Here is a 20,311-nt window from a genome sequence, read left to right as displayed (position 1 = left end):
GATGCTGGGACGTATGGTGTGTTGTCAACCTCACTGATGTAATATCATGATATGTAAGGAGAAGCACACCATGGAGGGTGGAAAGCTCATGACTTCTGTGCCAGTACGCCTGGACTTCCATGTGTCTGCAATCAGAGGGACACCCCCACTGCACCAAAGGAAGGAGTTCCTTGAGAACTGGGTCATCGTTGAAGCATCTGGCCACCAGCATCATGTCCAGTGGAAGACTGACCACTGCTTCTTCTCCCTCATTGTCTAAGTGGAAACATATTTCTGGGTCCTCATCCAATTCTGGGTCCTGGTCTACTGGTAATCAGGAAAGAAGATCAGCATTAGCATGTTATGTGGTGGAACGGTATTGGATATCATAATTAAATGCAGATAAAAACAGTGCCCACTACTGTAGGCGGCAAGCCATTTTGGTGGGTATGGATGTGGAAGACTTGAAAAGGGGCAACAACAGTTTATGATGAGTCAGCAATGTGAATTTTCTACCATATACATAATAATGAAATTTTTTAGGCTGAAGATGGTGGCTGGCACCTCCTTCTCAATTTCATTAGAGTTTCATTACACCGTGGACAGACTATTGGAGATTAATGCAATTGGCTGCTCCACCTCTTTGACAATGTGCGATAGGAGTGTTGCCACACCATAGTTGGATGTATCTGCTGCTAAGACAAGTGGATGGAATGGATCATAGGTGGTGGTGAGACACATGGGGCAGAGAAAGGCCTACTTAAGTTCTCTGAAACCCTTGTCACATACTGGCATCCAGTTCCACTTTATGTTTTACTTGAGGAGTTTATGAGAGCTGCTGCCTGTAGTGTGAATATTAGGTAATAATTCAATTGTCTCAGTACTGACTTCAGTTGGCCAACATCTTTTGGAATGGGCAATTTTTGGACTGCCTCCATGTACTGAGGTGTGGGACAAATGCCTGAAGCACTAAGGATGTGTCTAAAATATTTGACATGTGAAACAAAAAAGCTAAACTTATCCTTATTGCACTCAATATTTGCTTTCAGTAATACTGAAAACAATGTTACTAAGTTGTTTTCCAGATCCTCAGCAGTTTTGGCCACTACGAGAATGTCATGCTGGTGGTATGCTGTATGTGGCACTTCACAAATGAGATGTTCGAGGTATCTTTGGAAAATGGCTGAGGCACTAGCCACTCAGAATGGGCCAGTTAAAACTCTCTCTTTTATGTTGACTTCAGGCGGTTTCAGGAACTTGAAAAACAGGTATCTGAATCAATCCCCATCTGTTGGCAGTGAACTGATAAACTGTTTTGTAATCCCCAATGTAATATGAAGAGGTGGCAATAAAACTCTTCTGGGGGAATACAGATTGTCTTGACAATGTTTTTCTTGCTGGGGATTAAACTGACTCATGGTGGCCAAGCATTTTTTGTCCACTGCTGCTGTCTGGATCTATTATCTCATAAACAAAGAAAGCAGAGATATTTTGTATAACGTCCCTTCTGACCCATTTTGAAATCCAAACAAACCATCCATTGATGCTCTTGATATTTGATTTTCTCAAGAATTGTAGGTATGTATTATAGTTTTCTTGCATATGAACCAAGTGTCCCATAGGAAGAGATGCAAATACATTTCCATTATGCAGCAAGACTGCTTTGAAGCTAGAATCAATGAATATGAACTATTCTGTTGATTTTTTTAAAGTCTGAATCCTTGATCCTAGCAGTTGGGCTGCATATTTTGAAAGACCTAAGTCTATTCCTAGGTCATTGAGCTCACTCTGAGAAAAAAGTTGAGGTTCCTCATCAACGAAAAATCTGAGCTAGATTCGTCCTGGGAAGCTAATGTGTCTGATTTCTCTGACTCATTCAGGATGTCATCTAAATTAGAAGGTGGTCATTGAACTGGTATTTCAGTTCTGGTGGACATATAGCCAAGTCAAGATTAGGGTCAGATATCTTATTTTTATTTTTTGTATTAAATCCATTCACATCTATCAAACAGAAGCAGCAGTCACTTGTGTGATTTTTCTGTTCATGCCATATCACAGGAATGCCAAAATGAAATGAGTTTTTCTTATCCTTAAACCACAAATTAAGATCTTTCCTACATCTTCTGCACACCTTAAGCAGAGCCCATGCTTTGTCTTGATCTCCAAGTTTCCATCTGAAATATCCAAAATAAACTTTCTTCACAAACTCACTTATGTTTATTTGTTGACTTTTCATTGCTTATTCACCACAAACATTATAGAAGCACCTGGGAGAAATTACAAAAATGGTTCAAATGGCTCTGAGCACTATGGGACTTAACATCTGAGGTCATCAGTCCCCTAGAACTTAGAACTACTTAAACCTGACTAACCTAAGGACATCACACACATCCATGCCCGAGGCAGGATTCAAACCTGCGACCGTAGCGGTTATGCGGTTCCAAACTGAAGCACCTAGAACCGCTCAGACACACCGTCCGGCGAGAAATTACACAACCTCTTTGAGCCATATTCCATAAATAAAAACCTTAAGCACAGAAGCATTCAAATGCTGGATATAAACTGAGTGTGGTTTTAGATGGCTAGAGAGATGTTAAACTTATTTAGCTTGTTGAAACATAAATTAACCCAACAGCAGGTTGTTTCTATTTATTTTTAGGACCACAAATAATATGTCAAATCATGCTCAAACTCACTGTTAATATTACTTACAAATCTGTTTGGACACAGTCATGTAACCTTCCTTCCAACAAAAAAACTACTTTACACACCTCCCCCTACAACTATTCTTCTCTTCAACCATTAACAGTTTTTTTCCCATTTACTGCCAATTCCAGCTTTAAATGATAGAATTAATGTGAGCAGTCTTAGTTTTAATGGCATTTTTAAACAAAAAAGAATTGTAAGGTTTGGGTTAATTAGGAATATTACACTAAATACAAACAAACACAGATGTAACAAAAAAAACGATATCACACAAGTTTTTAGCCTTTTTTCATTTTCACCAAGTTGAAATCTATAAAAAGATGTATAAAAATCCTATGCAGTTTTGTAGTTTTTTACTTGAAAACCTGTGTGTGTGTGTGTGTGTGTGTGTGTGTGTGTGTGTGTGTGTGAATGAATATTATGAAAAGGATAAATTGCTTGAATATTATGAAAAGGATAAATTGCTGCTCACTGTGTAGTGGAGACGAGATATTGAGTTACAGACAGGCACAACAAAAAGATGGCTGGAGTGACAATACACACACATACACACGAGCACAATGTGCACATTATTCCATTTGGGATTTTGCATTGTTTGAATGAATGAGTAGATATTTTTGTAGAAACCACAGAGGATATCCAAGGCATTACAAGCACCAGTATATTATAATACATAATATAAATATATGCCCTCACAATGAAGTCAAAATGTTATTGATATAAACATATACACCAATTATACAATAATTTCAATAAAATATGTCCAACAATGGAAACTCCAGGTTGGAATGTCAAGCATCTTTTAATTGTGCCTGTCTGCAACTTACTGTATCATCTATCTTTTCCTAAAATTGTAAACAAAATACATGTTACGTTAATGCACAGATAAACCTCATCTACAGGTACACTAACACATATATTTCCAATCACGCAATTTTCTTTGTCTGAGTCAAAAATTAATCTACTTCAAAAGCATTTACCTCTAACAAAAATATTTCATCATTCTTTTGAATTAATGAAGTGGTAGCTTCTTGAAGAGGAGAGATGTGGCAGTGAAAAGTTTCTTGATATTTATGTAAAGCATTTTGTGTTTTTGTGTAAAGCTGTAATCAAATGGAAGATTCATTTGTTGGATAATCACTGTCTATAGTAGACATAGTTCTTTTGGAGATGATGTGCTTAGCCTTTCTCTGACTTTGAACTACCTAACCCACAAGTTATAGGACAACCTACACTCTAACACTTTAATGTGGACTCCACACACTGGTGCACCTCAGCAGTTTTCACATACACAAGTCATGCGCAGGGCAAGTAGGTGATGAGTTACCAAAAAAATCCTTCAAGCAACTGGCAATAAAATCCGGGAACTTTAAATTTGTAGTCTGACATACCCATTTAGCCATACAATTTTAGTAGTAACAATTAATAAAACTTCATCATGTTTGTCCATGCTACTGCCCTTGTAGCACATTTGACACTTTTGATTGCTGAGATGATTTGCCTTTATGTGTATCACATACTACATACTAAATAATGATGGCAGGATGACAGTTTGAAGTTTTATAAAGCTTGGACTACAATTAACCCTGGGTGCCATGCTGCATTGTATCCTCACTGGCTTCTTTCCTGTTTGAAAATATTCACTGCAAGCTTTTGATGGCCATATAGTATGATACCATATGTTTTATGACTTTATATCAAGGCACAATAAACAACTTCAACCACAGGAGTATTAGCAGAGAGGCATAGTTTTCTTAAGACAGATGTACACTTACTAATTTCACATACTAGTTTTTCTATATGTTTAAACAAGTTTGATTCATTTATTGTCCCAAAGAAGTTAACAGCAAGTAGATCTAGTTCCATTTACTTGTTGTGATTCAATTTTATATGTAGAACCCATCTGCAGTCTTGATTGACACATTGCACCAACCTTTAACTTTACCCATGGGTTTGATCTACCTCAGATATCAATATCTTCACTGTTTCTGACATTATTCAGACCTCAGAAGCATCAGCAAAAATGTAACTCCAAGCAGATTGTCTCACTGCATTACATAGGTCAGTACTACAGGGTGGCGCATGAAATGTGTTACCAATTGTTTCTTTCACAATTTACGACGCACATTAGATATCCTGCTGGGATCTCTACAGCAGTACTAACAGAGCTTGGAAAAACAAATGAGTTATGAAATGACGTGTAATTCACGATACTGCCGCTAGGAGACTAGTAAGCAGCAATGGCGGACAATGGAAGACTGATGACACAGCAACGATCAGCAATTGTGTTACTTTTTCATGAAATGAAAAGCCTTGTTGTGACTCAGAGGCATTTTCAACAACAGTTTAACACACGATGGGTCCCTTACAAGATGACCACCCACAGGTTGTATGATAAATTTGCATAGGAAGGAACAGTATTGGAAGTGAAGCGACCTCGGCCTAAGCCTGTTTGTTCGCCAGAGAATATTGAAGCGGTATGAGTTGCTGTACAGAGAAGTCCCAGGAAATCATGTAGAAAGGCAGCAGTGCAACTGGGAATATCCAGACGCTCTGTTCAACACATTCTTAAAAGTGACCTCCTTATGTACCCATACAAGATGACCTGTGCACAGCGGTTCACTGAAGAACACAAGCAGCAGAGACTACTGTTTGCTCAGTGGGCGGAGGATAGGGAAGAAACTCTCAACAACGTTTGGTTTTCAGACAAGGCACATTTTCATTTACGGTGTGGTTAACAAACAAAATGTATGCTTTTGGGCCACTGAAAACCCAGAAGTGCTTCATGAACGACAACATTACGCTCCGAGGATTACAGCGTGGGCAGCAATTTCCAGTCACAGACTTATTGGACCCTTTTTCTTTGAAGAAACTGTGGACTGCAAGTGTTATTTGAGCATGCTTCACAATAGCTTCATTCCACAGCTCCTTGCTACTGCCTTGCCCTTCAACACGCAGTGGTTCAAGCAAGATGGAGCAAGGCCACATACTGAAAACACTGTGTTGGAGTTTTTACACGAGCATTTCGACATGCGGATCATTTCACTCAGGTTTCCAGGTCGCTTCAATGATGGACAAAATTGGCCCCCCAATAGTCCAGACCTCAATCCATGTGACTTTTTTCTTTGGGGGTAACTAAAGGAAAAAATTTTCCCGAAATGTCCACGTTATTTAATGGAGCTCAGAAGACTTATTCTTCAAGCTTGCAGTGAAATTGCATGTGCTGTAGGGTAATCACTAACTTCAGTGTTTGTTTGAAGGAAATTAGGAAGCGAAATGGTGGACATATTGAGCATGTGCTGAGTTAGAACAAATCTCCATGGACGGCTCTTCATTGTAGTATATGTTCCTTTCAGATTGTATTGACAATAAAGTTTATATTCAAAAACAAAATGGTAACACATTTTGTGTGCCACCCTGTACATAGTAAACCAACTTAAGCCAAATGCTACCAAAATGAAGGTACGCACCTCTCATCGTCACAACTGGGAAGCCTCAAGGATGCTGACAATACCATGGCAAAGTGCTAATTGCACTAATTTTGGAGTTGCCCTAGATCAAGTTCTAACTGCCCAGAAACATTGTTCCAACAAAACTTGAAGACCAGTAGTAGAAATAACATACTTTGGATATTAAGCAGCACAACTTCAGGAGCAAAACAATCATTGAAAACTACAGATTTACATCTACATCTACATCTACGTGATAACTCTGCTATTCACAATAAAGTGCCTGGCAGAGGGTTATGTGTTTCTCCACTGATGAGTATGGTAGACCAGTATGGTATAAATCAACAATTACCAAGGAAGTCATCTGCACCCTAAATGAAAGCTACAGATCTATGACCAATTCCAACTGAGAAACTTTATTACCTGGCTGGTGTTGCATCTTAACCAATCCAAAGACATGCAGCAGAGTACAAGAAGAGAACCAAATCAACTGCTTACTTCTCCATGACAACTGCTTCATGGCATACAGCCAGAAACTGCACAGGTGAAGTCCAGACACAGTTTTTTTTAGATCTTGTGCAGCATTCAAAGAGCAGGCCACTTCCTAGCTAGACCTCACCATCAGAAGAGCTAGCAGCTGGATGCAAGGATAATTAGATCATATGGAAATCTCCAAAATGACTTTAGATTGGCATAGCTAGATGCAATAAACCTCTGTACAGCTTCAGTTAGCTTGACACTTTAAGACCTTGCAAATGTGATGTAACAAAAACAATTATATATAAATACTCCTATCCTCTGTGGCCTGTGCAGTGTTCCTGAGAAAAGTTTATATCAGTCAAGTGGTGTCGATGTGGCCCATTCCTGGGTTAAAACAGTATACTGCTTGAGCTATTGGTCACTTATTATTTTCCAGGTAGGAATGAAATATTTATCACATTGCATGCAATGCTTGCATCATGATTAATAATAATAATAATAATATTAACAACAATAATAATATGACAAGGCATTAATATAAATTAGACTGGATCTAGCACAGAACCATGAGGGGCATCAATATGTACAGGGAAGTGTGCAGACTCTGCACCATTAACTTCAACATTAAACAACATTTCACCAATGATGCAGCATTTTCTGTAAATCCATAGAACTGCAATTTATTTAATAATAAATTGTTCAAAATGTATTGTACTAGCTGAAAATCTGTGAATTTGGGTGGGCTTAGATTGAAGGGAAGCAGGGATTGAAACAATAGGGCCATTCCACTTGGTTTATTCCTATTTCCTGGCAGAACATGTACATAAGGAAGGCATGGTATGCACATTTATTATCATCATGAAGTATGAAAACATTGTTGTAACATCGACTATAGGTCTGGACAATAGATTAGAGGATCTTGTCCCAATATTGCACAGCCCTCAAATTACCCTCGATAATCGTGAGGTGTGTTTGACATGCATATATGATACTGGACCAAAACATGAGTCACCCACTCCCCTCATGAATCCACTGGTCTACACGCCTATGGCATACATTAGAACTTGACCACTTCCACACTCTTCTATGGTGATCACTAGGTATCAGCCAAGTACTACATTTTTAAGTGAAGAGAAGCTGATGCCAGTGATCCAGGTTCCTTTCCTGGTGTTGTGTACTGTTGTTTGTAGTGGGCACTGAGAGGCTGAATCGATCCTGTCGAGTCAGTTGCATACACCCTGGATTAACATAGCCCCTCAAGTTGCTTCTCGAAAGGTACTGTGCAGTTCCATCAAATCTCCTCTGGGACCTAAAAGTTATTATTTACAAGTAGCATTCAGCAGATGATGATGCTGATTGTAGGTGGTCACTATGAAGCAGATAGTGGCTGAATGTTCAAATGATACCTACATGGTGTGAAACCAACAAAATCTGCAGCAACATCAACCATGCCAACAGCTGCCTGTCTAATCTGTACAGCACTTAAAATCCATGAAAATTCAGTCAGTGACTATATCATCTCAAATGAATTCAACAGCTGCCCAGCTGATCTGAGCAGCAACTAAAACCACACGAAAATTTAATCACAACTGCAACACCCAAAGAAATTCAGTAACTGACAGACTGATCCTTGCAACACTTGAAACTGTGTTAACATTTGAACACAAGCCTAGAGCCATTCAAGAAAACTGTCAAAGAATTCCTCCAAGGAATGGAAAACCCAGCACAACATACTTGTGGTTGTCTACAGCAGAACCCGGCAAAGCACACTTGCCAACCCGCTTCCACCTCTGTGTCGCTGCCAGAGATCCACACACCACTGCCCTATGCAATAAGGTATTGCTCACTTATCCCATGCTGACACACTGAATCAGTGGGTCTTTCAAACTAAACCTCTATCCGACCAGAGCCAAAAGGCAAGAGAGCCACTGGTGGCAACTGCCATATGGCACATGTGCTTATGCAGTTTAGGGAGCCCATACAGTCTAGGAGGCACTGGGTTCATATCAGTTAACAGTTTTGATTCAAAATCAGAAAATATGCTTTTGCATGAATTGCTTACACATTTAATGTCATCTTTGAATAATTTAGTAGGTTCGTTAGGAAGGACTTGGAAGCATGTGGGACTCAAGACAGTTATGCTTGTTCAAGAGTACAATACTGTTGCCTATATTTGATTTTGTGTCAGTATCTTGGGGATGTAATTTCTTTTTAAAGGTCCTGAGGGCCTGGGTGTTTGTGCCTCAATCTAGATGAGTAACATTTTTTCTAATGTCATTTACAAACTTTGTAACTTCTTTGGCGATGATTGTCAGTTAAAGCCTGGTGATGGCCTCATAAGCAAAAACCAGTTAACGTGAATAAATTAATTCAGTCAAACATAAGCAATATAGTGTTTTTCATTTATTATTTATATTTCTCATAATTGATAAAAATAATGTTAATTTCTTATCCAAAAACTCATTACAATTTTTATGCATACCTCAAATATTATGCAGTTTTCAGTTCAAAAAATAAGTTAGGACGTAACAACATATTGAAGTTAAAAAGTGTGTTCAGTGAGCAAATGATGTACTACAGGAAAGACTAGCATGTGTGATGTGTTAGTCATTTCATTGTCTATTGTTATTGTTCTCCTTTACTCACATTATGAATGATACTAAAGAACTATTCACATACTTTTTTTTTCAGGCAGGATATATAAGATGGCAGTCGCTGCTACCAATGCACTAAGCCAAACTTCATACACTATTACTTATCTTTGTACATTCTGACCTACAAACACAAACTGTTCTAACACAACACAAGTCAAGTAAAATATTCATTAAAAAATGTCATTTTTATTACTTTTCCAGCCACATTATTTCAAAAATTTTCCTCTGTCTCAGTGTATAGGTGTGAACTAGATACTGCAGCAGAGAAGGAAGTGCACGGCCATTTTCAGAAGATAATTGCTTTACTGCTGAAGACAGACAGAGATGAATCATTTAAAGTAGATCATCAGAAAGTTGAAGAAGATGCCAAGGTAAATAATACAGTCAAAATTCTTGAGAAAGTACACAACAGAGATTATAATAATAATAAATACCGTAATCACCAATTTACAAATAAATAGAAAAAAGAAAACTTTTCACATCATAAAAGCTTAAAAAGTTTCACTGAGATTCTCACTAACCTAAAACAATTAGCTGCCTTTAGGAACAATCATAGAAACCTAAACTCTGTGTAGACAGGCCTTCGAGGCCGGATGGTACTGACCGAGTACTGTGTCATCCTCAGCCCGTAGACTTCACAGGATGAAGATATGGAGTGGCATGTGGACAGTACACCACTCTCCTGGCTGTCATTGGTTTATGAGAGTTAAGTAGCTCCTGAATTTGCTTTACAAGGACTGAGTGAACCCTGCTTGCCAACAGTGTTCACCGTACCCAGACGCTCACCTGTCCGAGTGGCTGCTGAGCCCAACAATGCTTAACTTTGGTAATTTGATGGGAACTGATGTTACCACTGTAGCAAGTCCATTTGCTTAGGAAGAAGCATGCTGTAATGTAATGTATTAGATACAGTTACATTAACTGCCTAATGTCAATGGTGGGAAAAAAAAAACAGGTTCTAGGAAATGAAGAATTCAGAGTTGCAGAATGCCACATTTTTCATGTATTGTTCTGAAGTAATCTGGCACCTAAGAGACTAAATGATTAATGAGAAAAGTAGATGTCATCTGGTACTTCATTAATATTGAGCAAAAAACATAAAATAAATTAATGGAACATTAAAACACAAATAAATACTCCTGAAAAGTGCAACACAACATTATACTGAACTCCGAACTTAACAGCTTAAGTTTGATATTGTCACATTTGTTGACAAATTCCAATTTACAGTCAAATGTATGGCATCTAGTTGATGGCCTTGCTTAACATCAGTCTTTGTTGCTTTATTATATCCATTCTATACGGCAACTGACTTTGCGAAACAACAAACACTGAACTACAACCTACAAACTGCTTCCTATTAAACAGTTTTAAATTGGTGAGCTGATGACAAAACAGACCTGCTATAGTTCATAAAAGAGTAAAATCACATGGTCAATTTGAAGGTTGTAAATTCTTGTTAAACTGGAAAGCCATTGCGCAAACTCTCACATAACTGTAAACACATTTCTTGAGTCTAAAAATCTTAATTCTATTGGGATATCATGCCACATGTACTGATGGAAAACCAGTATATCAATACAATTGAAAATATCAGGGTGAAAATGAGCCTGGGTATCAAAAATTTCTTCAGTTTCACTGATTCATATATCACAATCCCAAGTTTACACAATTTTATGATAAGTTTGATTCAATGAGAGTGGAAATATTATTAATCAATGTACAAGTCTGCTCTGAAGCCTGTCATCAGTTCTTTCTGTATGTCCTAGGGGAAAAAAAAGATTTTGGTACATAATACACACATTTAGTGAATGTTAAAGAGTTTCATTTCCCCTCTGTTGCTTCAATTTGTTTATTTAATGTGGAACCACCTTACTGATAATCCTTTGGTGGTGTGAAATCAAGTGGTAAAAAGGATAGAGGAGCTCCTTTTTGTATAAATTTGAGTTTTCATTGGTCACTGACACAAGTTATATTGCTTGTACATTAAACAGATCTGATTTTTACAGTAAAAAGCAAACAGGATTAGTAGCAAGTTCTAGCTTTTCCATAAATTCAGTCAGAGCACTCACATGCAATTCTGATGAATCCCTATTGTGTAATAACAACTTTCTTTGCTTGCACTTAGTTTCTCCAGAGTATGATACCACATGACAGAAGTGATTTATTTAAGTAATTAACATTGGTTATGTCTCTGTCTCAAATATCTGCATTAGTTTAAACAGTAAATACTGTTTAATTCATTGCTTTAGGTAAGTCAAGGATGTTTTCTGACCAAACGAGGTTATTGTTATTATTTAGGCCCAGAGATCTGAGAGACTCTACTATCAGCACTTCTAGATTTCTTTATTACATGTTTTCATGTTCTCATATTTGTGTACTGGGTGAAACTGAATAAAATGTGTCTCAACCCTCAAGCTGGCGTTCCTGTGTACAAAGTGCGCCAAACACAAAAAATGCTGTCGTGCACAGTTCCATTGTCAGTTTACGACAGTGAGCACCTACCTATTTCTGCATTATTGTTTAAGCTAGCACAGTAAGAAGTTGAGTTGTCATAGGTTCACATGAGCTACAGTAATTTAAATTGAACTGTGAGTATTATCTTAGTGTGCAAAGTACGCCATGCACCTGGTCTGGAAAGTAATTTTTCCTTCACTTTTATTTCGTTCCTTTTTAATTGAATCAAAAGATAACATGTAACAAGCAGTTATATCACTGTGCAGGGCAAGATCAAAGCTGACAGATAACGAGCTTGATTGGTTACTCAACAAGGATCCAGAGTTCAACTCTGTACCAGACAATGAAAATCATTATGACTGAAGAAAAAAAAGAGGAATTTATCACACAAAGTGACCACGATTCAGATTCTGATCAAGTCCATGATTCAGATGATGACTGTGCAGAGCCACTCTCCACTGGTGGTATCTTTATTGGGAGAGACAAAACATGTAAATGGAATAAAATATGTCCTAATGTGACTTCGAACACAAAAAGAAAAAAATATTGTGAAAATATTCTCTGAGCCAATACATGTTGCCAGAGAGGTCACAAGTGAAATAGAGGGTTTATGGACAATATGTAGCTTGGAAATGATTGATGAAATTGTAAAATACACAACAATATACATTCAATCTAAGAAAGAATGTGTACAATATTCCAGAGACAGGGATGGTAAGGAAACTACAAGGTGTGAAATAACAGCACTGTTAGGATTGTTGTATCTCATCAGGACTAAGAAAGCAAACCACACAAATGCCATTGAACTGTGGACAGCAGATGGTACTGGTATGTAGATTACAAGAGCTATGATGAGCTACAGAAGATTTCTGTTCCTTTTAAGATATATCCATTTTGATGACAAGAGTACAAAGCAAGAAAGAAGAGTAACTGGTAAACTTGCTGCAATAAGGCACATGTTGGATGCCTTTGTGGTGAACTACAAGAACGCTTATAGTGTAAGTGTTGTGTTGGCAGAAGAGCCAACACCATGTTACGAGGGGAGGCCGAAATGCACGCGTTTTAGCTCACGCAGGCTGGCGTGAGGAGGGAAGGACTATACTGATGTGAGGTCTGGAACATGACAAGGAATTAGAATTCAGAAAGCGAACGTAATTAGTTTGATACTTAACTTTAATCCATTAATGATGAACATCGCTCTTGATGGTACATGATTCACAATAATATCTGTTCAGAATACATTCTGGATGTAATTGAATATGGCACCTTGCTAGATCGTAGCAAATGACGTAGCTCAAGGCTATGCTAAACTGTCGTCTTGGCAAATGAGAGCATATGTAGACAGTGAACCATCACTAGCAAAGTCGGCTGTATAACTGGGGCGAGTGCTAGGAAGTCTCTCTAGACCTGCCGTGTGGCGGCGCTCGGTCTGCAATCACTGATAGTGGCGACACGTGGGTCCGACGTATACTAACGGACCGCGGCCGATTTAAAGGCTACCACCTAGCAAGTGTGGTGTCTGGCGGTGACACCATAGTAAGACAGGTTTTGACAGTAGATGAAAAGTTGCAAGCTTTTGTTCAGTATATCCTGAACAAACCAGTGGAGTATGGGATAGAGATTTTTGTTTCATACTAAAACATTCTTCAATAGTAATATTGAAGTATATTGTGGAAAACAACCTAAAGGACCATACGATGTTTCTATATCTCCCTGTAATATTGTAGGAAGGCTAGTTACACACACTGAAGGCTTGGGAAGAAACGTTACAGTGGATAATTGGTACACTAGCTCTTCCTTAGCCAACTCCCTTTTGAGAAAGCGGCTAACATGCATTGGCACATTGAGAAAAAACAAACACAAGATCCCACAAGAATTTTTACCTGGGAAACGTAGGACTATCCACTCCTCTTCATTTGGTTTTCAGAATGATATGATGCTAGTTTCATATGTGCCAAAACAAAACAAGGCAGATATACAGTCACATAGAAGAACGTGTAATTAGATGAATGACGAACACTAACTTCACTTAATGAAGGTTTATTCAGCATTTGCAGATACAAAAGTAAGAGCAAACTGCCTCAGGACAGAACACATACAATATATATATACAGCTACAGAACATTCCAGTACAATGATTCTTGACATTTGTGGATACTTCTTGAATGTACTCGAACCGAATATAGAAATTAAAATTTTACAGTCCAGGTGAGTTTTGAACTAACGACCCTCCATGTAACAGTTTAGTATCATAACTACTACACCACGGAGCTACTCAGATTCTTCTGCAACATTCCTCCCTCCTTACGAGAACAGCGTCTTGGTATTACGTCCTCCTAGTCCAGGAACAAGTCATCGGTCCTGCATACTCCTACTCCTGATGAGCAATTCTCACCCTGGCGGTGATCTTCTTGTAACTTCTTCTGCTGCTACGCTCTTCATCACCTTTGCACTTGTTGCCCGTCACTGGAGCTTTGAATTTACCCTGGGTTGCAGCATCCTTATAGGGCTTCATTCAAAGGACGTGGACTGTATCTCTGATCTTTTGTGTCGGGGTCAAAATCTTCAGCTTCATAAGTAACATTAGACAACTGTCTTACAACCTTATAAGGTCCAAAGTAGCACCTGAGGAGCTTCTCAGAGAGACCAACGTTCCGAACAGGACTGAAGATCCAGACGAGGCTGGTAGACAACAGGGTGGTGGCTCGCGTCATACCTTGGGCAATTGTTTTCTTGAGCCTGCAGCATGTAGAGTTGAGCTAACAGCCGAGCTTCCTCAGCTCTGGTTATCAGGGTCAATGTAATCATCATCCATGTCATCAGGATGTAACGGAAACACAGTGTCCATTGCCATAGTTGCCTCATGCCATGCACCAGGAAAAATGGCGTAAATCCTGTGGTGTCTTGTTTGGCGGTGTTGTACGTAAATGTCACAAAAGGTAGCACCTCATCCCACTTGCTCTGCTCAACATTGATGAACATTGATGGCATTTCGGCCAAGGTCTTATTAAGGCGTCAAGTAAGCCCGTTAGTTTGCGGATGGTAGGCAGTCATCATGTGATGAGTAATGTTGCACCGACAGTTTATCTCTGTCACAAGATTCGATTGAAAAACTTTTCCTTGATCTGTAATTAATGACCTTGGGCACCATGTTTTAATACAATGCCTTCCATGATGAATTTAGCTACCTCTGATGCTTCAGCTGTTTTCACAGCTTTTGTAATGGCATAGCGTGTCAGATAATCAATGCAAACAACAACCCATCTATTGCCACTATCAGACGTTGGAAATCGTCTGAGGAGGTCAATCACAACATGCTGGAAAAGCGTTTTGGCCGGTGGAATTGGTATGAGTCGGCCAGGTGGTTTCTGAAGAACTGCCTTTCTCCAGTGGCACTCTCGACAGTGCAACACACAGCGATGCACACTCCTAAATAAACCTGGCCAGAAAAAACTCTTGTGGATTCTATCATATGTCTTAATAAATCCTAGATGTCTGGCCTCAGGTATGTCATGGAATTTCTGTAGAACATCTAAGTGCATGTGTTTAGGAATCACTGGTAGCCATCTCTTTCCAAACGGATCAAAGTTTTTCTTGCAAAGTAATCCATTAACTACCTTAAATTGTTATTGCACATCCTCTGACCGATTTAAGGCAAGTATAATTTGAGATATATTGGCGTCCTTCTGCTCAGCAGAGAGATCCTGGAGTGCAGCGAGACAGTCACTATCTTCATCAAAGTTTGATGGTCTTGCACAGGGTTTCTTGAGACACAGTCGGCATCTTGGTGTTTTCTTTCTTTGTACACTATGGTAATGTTATACTCTTGAAGATGTAGTGCCCATCTGGTGAGTCATCCTGTTGGATCCTTAAGACCTGTCAACCAACAAAGTGAATGATGGTCTGTAACAACTGTGAATGGCCTTCCATAGAGGTACCATTGAAATTTGCACATGGCCCACATCACAGCAAGACATCCTCTTTGTGTAGTTGAGTAGTTTCTCTCTGCTTTTGTAAATGTCCTAGAAGCATAGGCTACAACCTTCTCTTTTCCATCCGAAATTTGCACCAGAACAGCACCGGTCCCATACTTGCTGGCATCTGTGTGTAGTTTTGTAGGTACTCTCTCATCATAGAGATCAAATACAGGGTCAGACATCAGAGCTTTTCGCAGCACATCAAAAGAATCTTGTTGAGCACAATCCCAGATAAATTTAGCATCAGCTTTTAACAACTCTCGGAGTGGCCTGACTTTGGTACAAAAGTCTTTGATAAAATGACAGTAATAAGAACATAATCTGAGGAAGCTTCTCATATCTCTAATACTTTTAGGAAGACCCTTTTCTGGGTCTGGCTGCACATCTTTGTTTGACACAAGGTGTCCAAGTATTTTGAATTCTTTTGCTCCAAAGAGACACTTTCCTGGATTAAGTTTCAGTCTGCCTTGTTGGAGAAACTTAAGAACGGCCCTCAGTCATTTTATATGTTCATCAAATGTCTCTGAGAACACTATAATGTCATCTAAATAACAAAGACACATCATCCACTTCAGGTGCCTTACAAGATTATCCATCATCCGTTCAGAAGTTGCTGGTGCATTACACAAACCAAACGGCATTAACTCAGGGGTGATGAATGCAGTTTTCTCATGATCAGCCTCATCTACATCAATTTGCCAGTATCCCAACTACATGTCCATGGTTGAGAAAAACTTAGCCCCCTTCAGACAATCTAGTGTATCATCAATTCGTGGAAGAGGGTAAACGTCCTTTTTAGTTATCTTATTAAGCTTCCTGTAATCAACACAAAAGCGCCAGCTGGCATCCTTCTTCCTGACAAGGACCACTGGTGATGACCACAGGCTCTGCAAAGACTGAATGATGTCATTCATCATCATTTTCTCTACCTTGTCGCAAATTATTTGATGTTCCGTTGCTGACACACAGTATGCTCTCTGGCTTATTGGTTGATGATCTCCAGTGCTAATCTGGTGCTTCACTGTTGACTTGTCTAATTTGCTCTTCACTTGTGGATTGAAGCATTCAGAGAACTCTTGAAGAATTGCAAGTAGCTTCTTCTGTTGTTCCTTAGTGAGATCTGGTGATAGTCGAGATAAAAGATCTTGTCTCGTAGTGGTAGTGCTAATTTTGCCCACAGACTCGGCATGGGAGGTTTCTATGATTTGCAGCTGTTCTTCAATTAACGGCTCAGCATTTGCTATGCACAAGCGTCTTGGAAGGATCTGCGGTTCTTGGCGGCAGTTAACTATCCACAATTCACCAAATACGTACTCAGATGAGGGTGGGATGACCGAGTTATTCTTCAGTGGTATGCTTCTCTTACATTCCACTACAAGATCCATGTGTTGATACATGGCATGACACGTGACAGTTACCTTTCTAGCGCTGACTGCCAGAATGATCACTTCTTCCAGCACACATAGTCTCCACACACTCGGATGTGCATCTTCCTGTCCACAGTATCTCACCTCATCTAGCATAAACTTTGAGCGACCACAATCTATAATTACCTGAGAAGCTTTCAAAAATTCCAATCCACAATGATGTCATGACTACACTCTTGTAAGGCGATGAATTCTAAAGGCTGTGTATGGTCACTTTTATCCACACAAATGGTACATCTTCCTGTAGGTTTTACATGTTGCCCATTAGCCACCTTCAACAGAGATGTTTTGTTGTCGACAAATACGGTTTTCTGCAACTGGTGACGGTACTTCTCCGAAATGACTGAATATGATGTTCCAGAGTCCACAACAGCTTGGGCTGGTCAGCCATCCATGAGGATATCGACATAGGAAACTATCATTTTTGTAGTGATCAACAGCGGAGGATTTTTCTCTTCGGCGGCCTCACCTCCAGGAAAGGTCACACCCTTTAGTTTTCCAGGTTGCACCGGCTAGGTGATCGGCTGGAGCTTCTAAACGGCAATGGAGACCTTGATCGGCGTGTTGGGGAGTGTCCTCTCCAGTGGCTAGCTTGCAGCGATGGTGACCCATGTCGTCCTGCACCCACATCTTCTTGTTCACCTACGTCGTCCCAGAGTTGGCATCGGCTATGATTGGTCTGCTGTCTTCTGGTGCGGGCGTCATCAAATATCCACTGCCTTTCTCAACAATAGCACACCACATGTCTCAGTCGTCCACAGTGTAAACATACTGGTTTGTTATCCAAGGTCCTCCAGAGGCAGTCTTCCTTGGTGCCCAAAACAGGTTCCTCATGTGGCATTGTAGGAATGTAACTCCACCTAGGTATCGACTTTTTCGCCATTTTAAAGGGAAATGAAGGACGAGGGATTGCGTTCAATGTCTGTTCCACTTTCCGCCTTATGACATCTTGAAGAGTCTCGGTTTTTTGGTCGCTGTGCAATCCAAGTGCCTTCTGAACTTCCTCTCTCACTATCTGACGAAGAACACTTGTGAAATCAGTTGCTTCCATCACAGACATCGATAAGGCGTTTGGAAGCCGTTCAAACTTCTTATGTGTAATTCTTTTTTGATGCATTGTCTCGATATACTGGCACCATTTTATGAAGTCGTCTGCTGTCGAAACCTCCTTCAGGAGCAGTTCTTGATACATGTCCTGAGCAACACCCTGCATGAGATGTGCAACCTTATCTTCCTCCTTCATTCTAGGATCTACTATTTTACACAGCTCCAAGACGTCTTGAATGTAGGATGCTTTAATTTCTCCTGGACGCTGTGCCCTGCACTTTAATTTATCTTCAGCCTTGCACTTCTGTCATTGTTTGTTGCCGAAATACTTGCACAGTTCCACCTGGAATACTTCCCAGCTTGTGAACTCCTCCTTGTTGTTCTCAAACCATTGCTTGGCAGTGCCCTCCAAGTAGAAAAATACATTAGCTAAACACACGGTGTAATCCCATTTGTTAAATTTGGCTATACGCTCTTATACCTTCAGCCACTTGTTTGTATCTTGGCCATCGTCACCAGAGAACCCCGAAGGATGGCTCGTGTGGTGGCACACAGTTGCTGTCATCGTAACGTCCTCTTCTTCTTCCATCTCCGATAGATTGTGATCTGTTGAATATGGCTCGAACTCGGGTTTCTCGCCATGTAAATGGCGGCTCTGTCGTGGCCTGATGGGAGCCACTGAGTCATTGATAATGTGCACTATCACAAGTTCACCAGTTCCAATACCCAGTGTCTCCACCAGAATAAAGTCATGTAGAAGAAGGTGTAATTAGATGAATGACGAACACTAACTTCACTTAACGAAGGTTTATACAGCACTTGCACATATAAGAGCATGATTCTTGTAATTTGTGGATACTTCTAGAATGTACTTGAAACAAATATAGAAATTAAAATTCTACAGTCCAAGTGAGTTTTGAGCTCACGATCCTCCATGCAACAGTTTAGTATCATAACTACTACACCACGGAGCTACTCAGCTTCTTCTGCGACAATATTACTTTCAACTATGCAATGGAACCATTGACGAAGTTACAGGTAAACCAGGGATAGTTTTGAGTTACAATATAAGAAAGGGAGGAGTTGACAGTTGATCAACTGTGAGTTGCATATTCCATCGCAGAGGTGAGAAGAAGACGGCCATTGGTTGTATTCTATGCTCTAATGGATATAGCAGGAATCAATGCTCAAATAATTTTTTATGCAAATGAGGAAAATCCAAAAAAGAAGAGAATAATTTCCTTGAAAGATTTAGCACTGTCTCTTATGAAGCCACAACTAGTGGAAAGTGCTAATATTCCTTCACTTCCTGCCGACATTGCAACTTTCCTCGTGAAATACAAAACGTGTTGAATGAACGGAGGAGTCTGCCACCAAGAAAAAGAGGTTGGTATGTGACATGTTGATGAGCAAGAAACACATCTACTACCATAAGGTGTAACTCATGCCATAGCTTTGTTTACAAAGGACACACAAAAACAGTGCATACATGTGAGAAGTGTAAACCATTTCCCGAAAATGGGCAAGACAATTAACTGTGTAGATGAAAGGAACTTTGTGATAATTGATACTTCAATATATAAAGCCTTTTTCCTTTTATATTGCAATGAAAGTGTGTTTTTGTTCAGCATTAACTTAAAAAAAGTGTTGGAATAGATTGATATGTCAGCTGCGGCAATAGAATGATACAAAAGTTTCTTATTTATTTAATCAAATAGCAAATTAGTGTTGCTATATATGTTTCTCATATTGTTGTTAAAATAAACTAAAATTAAACTGTGATTAACTCATACACGTTTCCCTTGGAAGCATAATGACAGCTTTTGACTACATGTGTACAAAGTCTGCTCGAGGATTAATGGTGACATTATCTGATATGAACCAGTCCACCTCTCTGAAGTAACAGAGTCATCTTGGCTACAATTGAGTAGTTTAGCACAGTATGTGTGTCTCCGATAAAGACTCATCACTGAGGATGATGTACTGAGCTCTTTTACTTGACACTTTGGAAACCCAGCCTGAGCATAGCTTGAGCCACAACGTTATGTTAAAAGATTATGCTCAAGTTTAGATTGGACTGTGATTTTCTCAATTTGCAAGCTAAATATCACTCAAAAACTGGATTCATTTAATAT

The 20,311-nt window shown here is 39.4% G+C and overlaps 1 protein-coding gene across 1 annotated transcript in view; it reads left to right on the top strand.

Moving 5' to 3' along the window:
* LOC126248358 (annexin-B12-like) overlaps window positions 1–20,311 on the top strand; it is a 177,202-nt gene that overhangs the window by 111,230 nt on the left and 45,661 nt on the right. Inside the window, exon 5 of the mRNA XM_049949275.1 lies at window positions 9,503–9,639. Coding sequence (XP_049805232.1) covers window positions 9,503–9,639 — 137 coding nt within the window. The remainder of the gene's footprint in view (window positions 1–9,502; window positions 9,640–20,311) is intronic.

The sequence above is a fragment of the Schistocerca nitens genome, chromosome 3 (assembly GCF_023898315.1).
Source record: "Schistocerca nitens isolate TAMUIC-IGC-003100 chromosome 3, iqSchNite1.1, whole genome shotgun sequence".
NCBI classification, from domain to species: domain Eukaryota; kingdom Metazoa; phylum Arthropoda; class Insecta; order Orthoptera; family Acrididae; genus Schistocerca; species Schistocerca nitens.
This window is presented reverse-complemented; position numbering and strand designations above follow the sequence as displayed.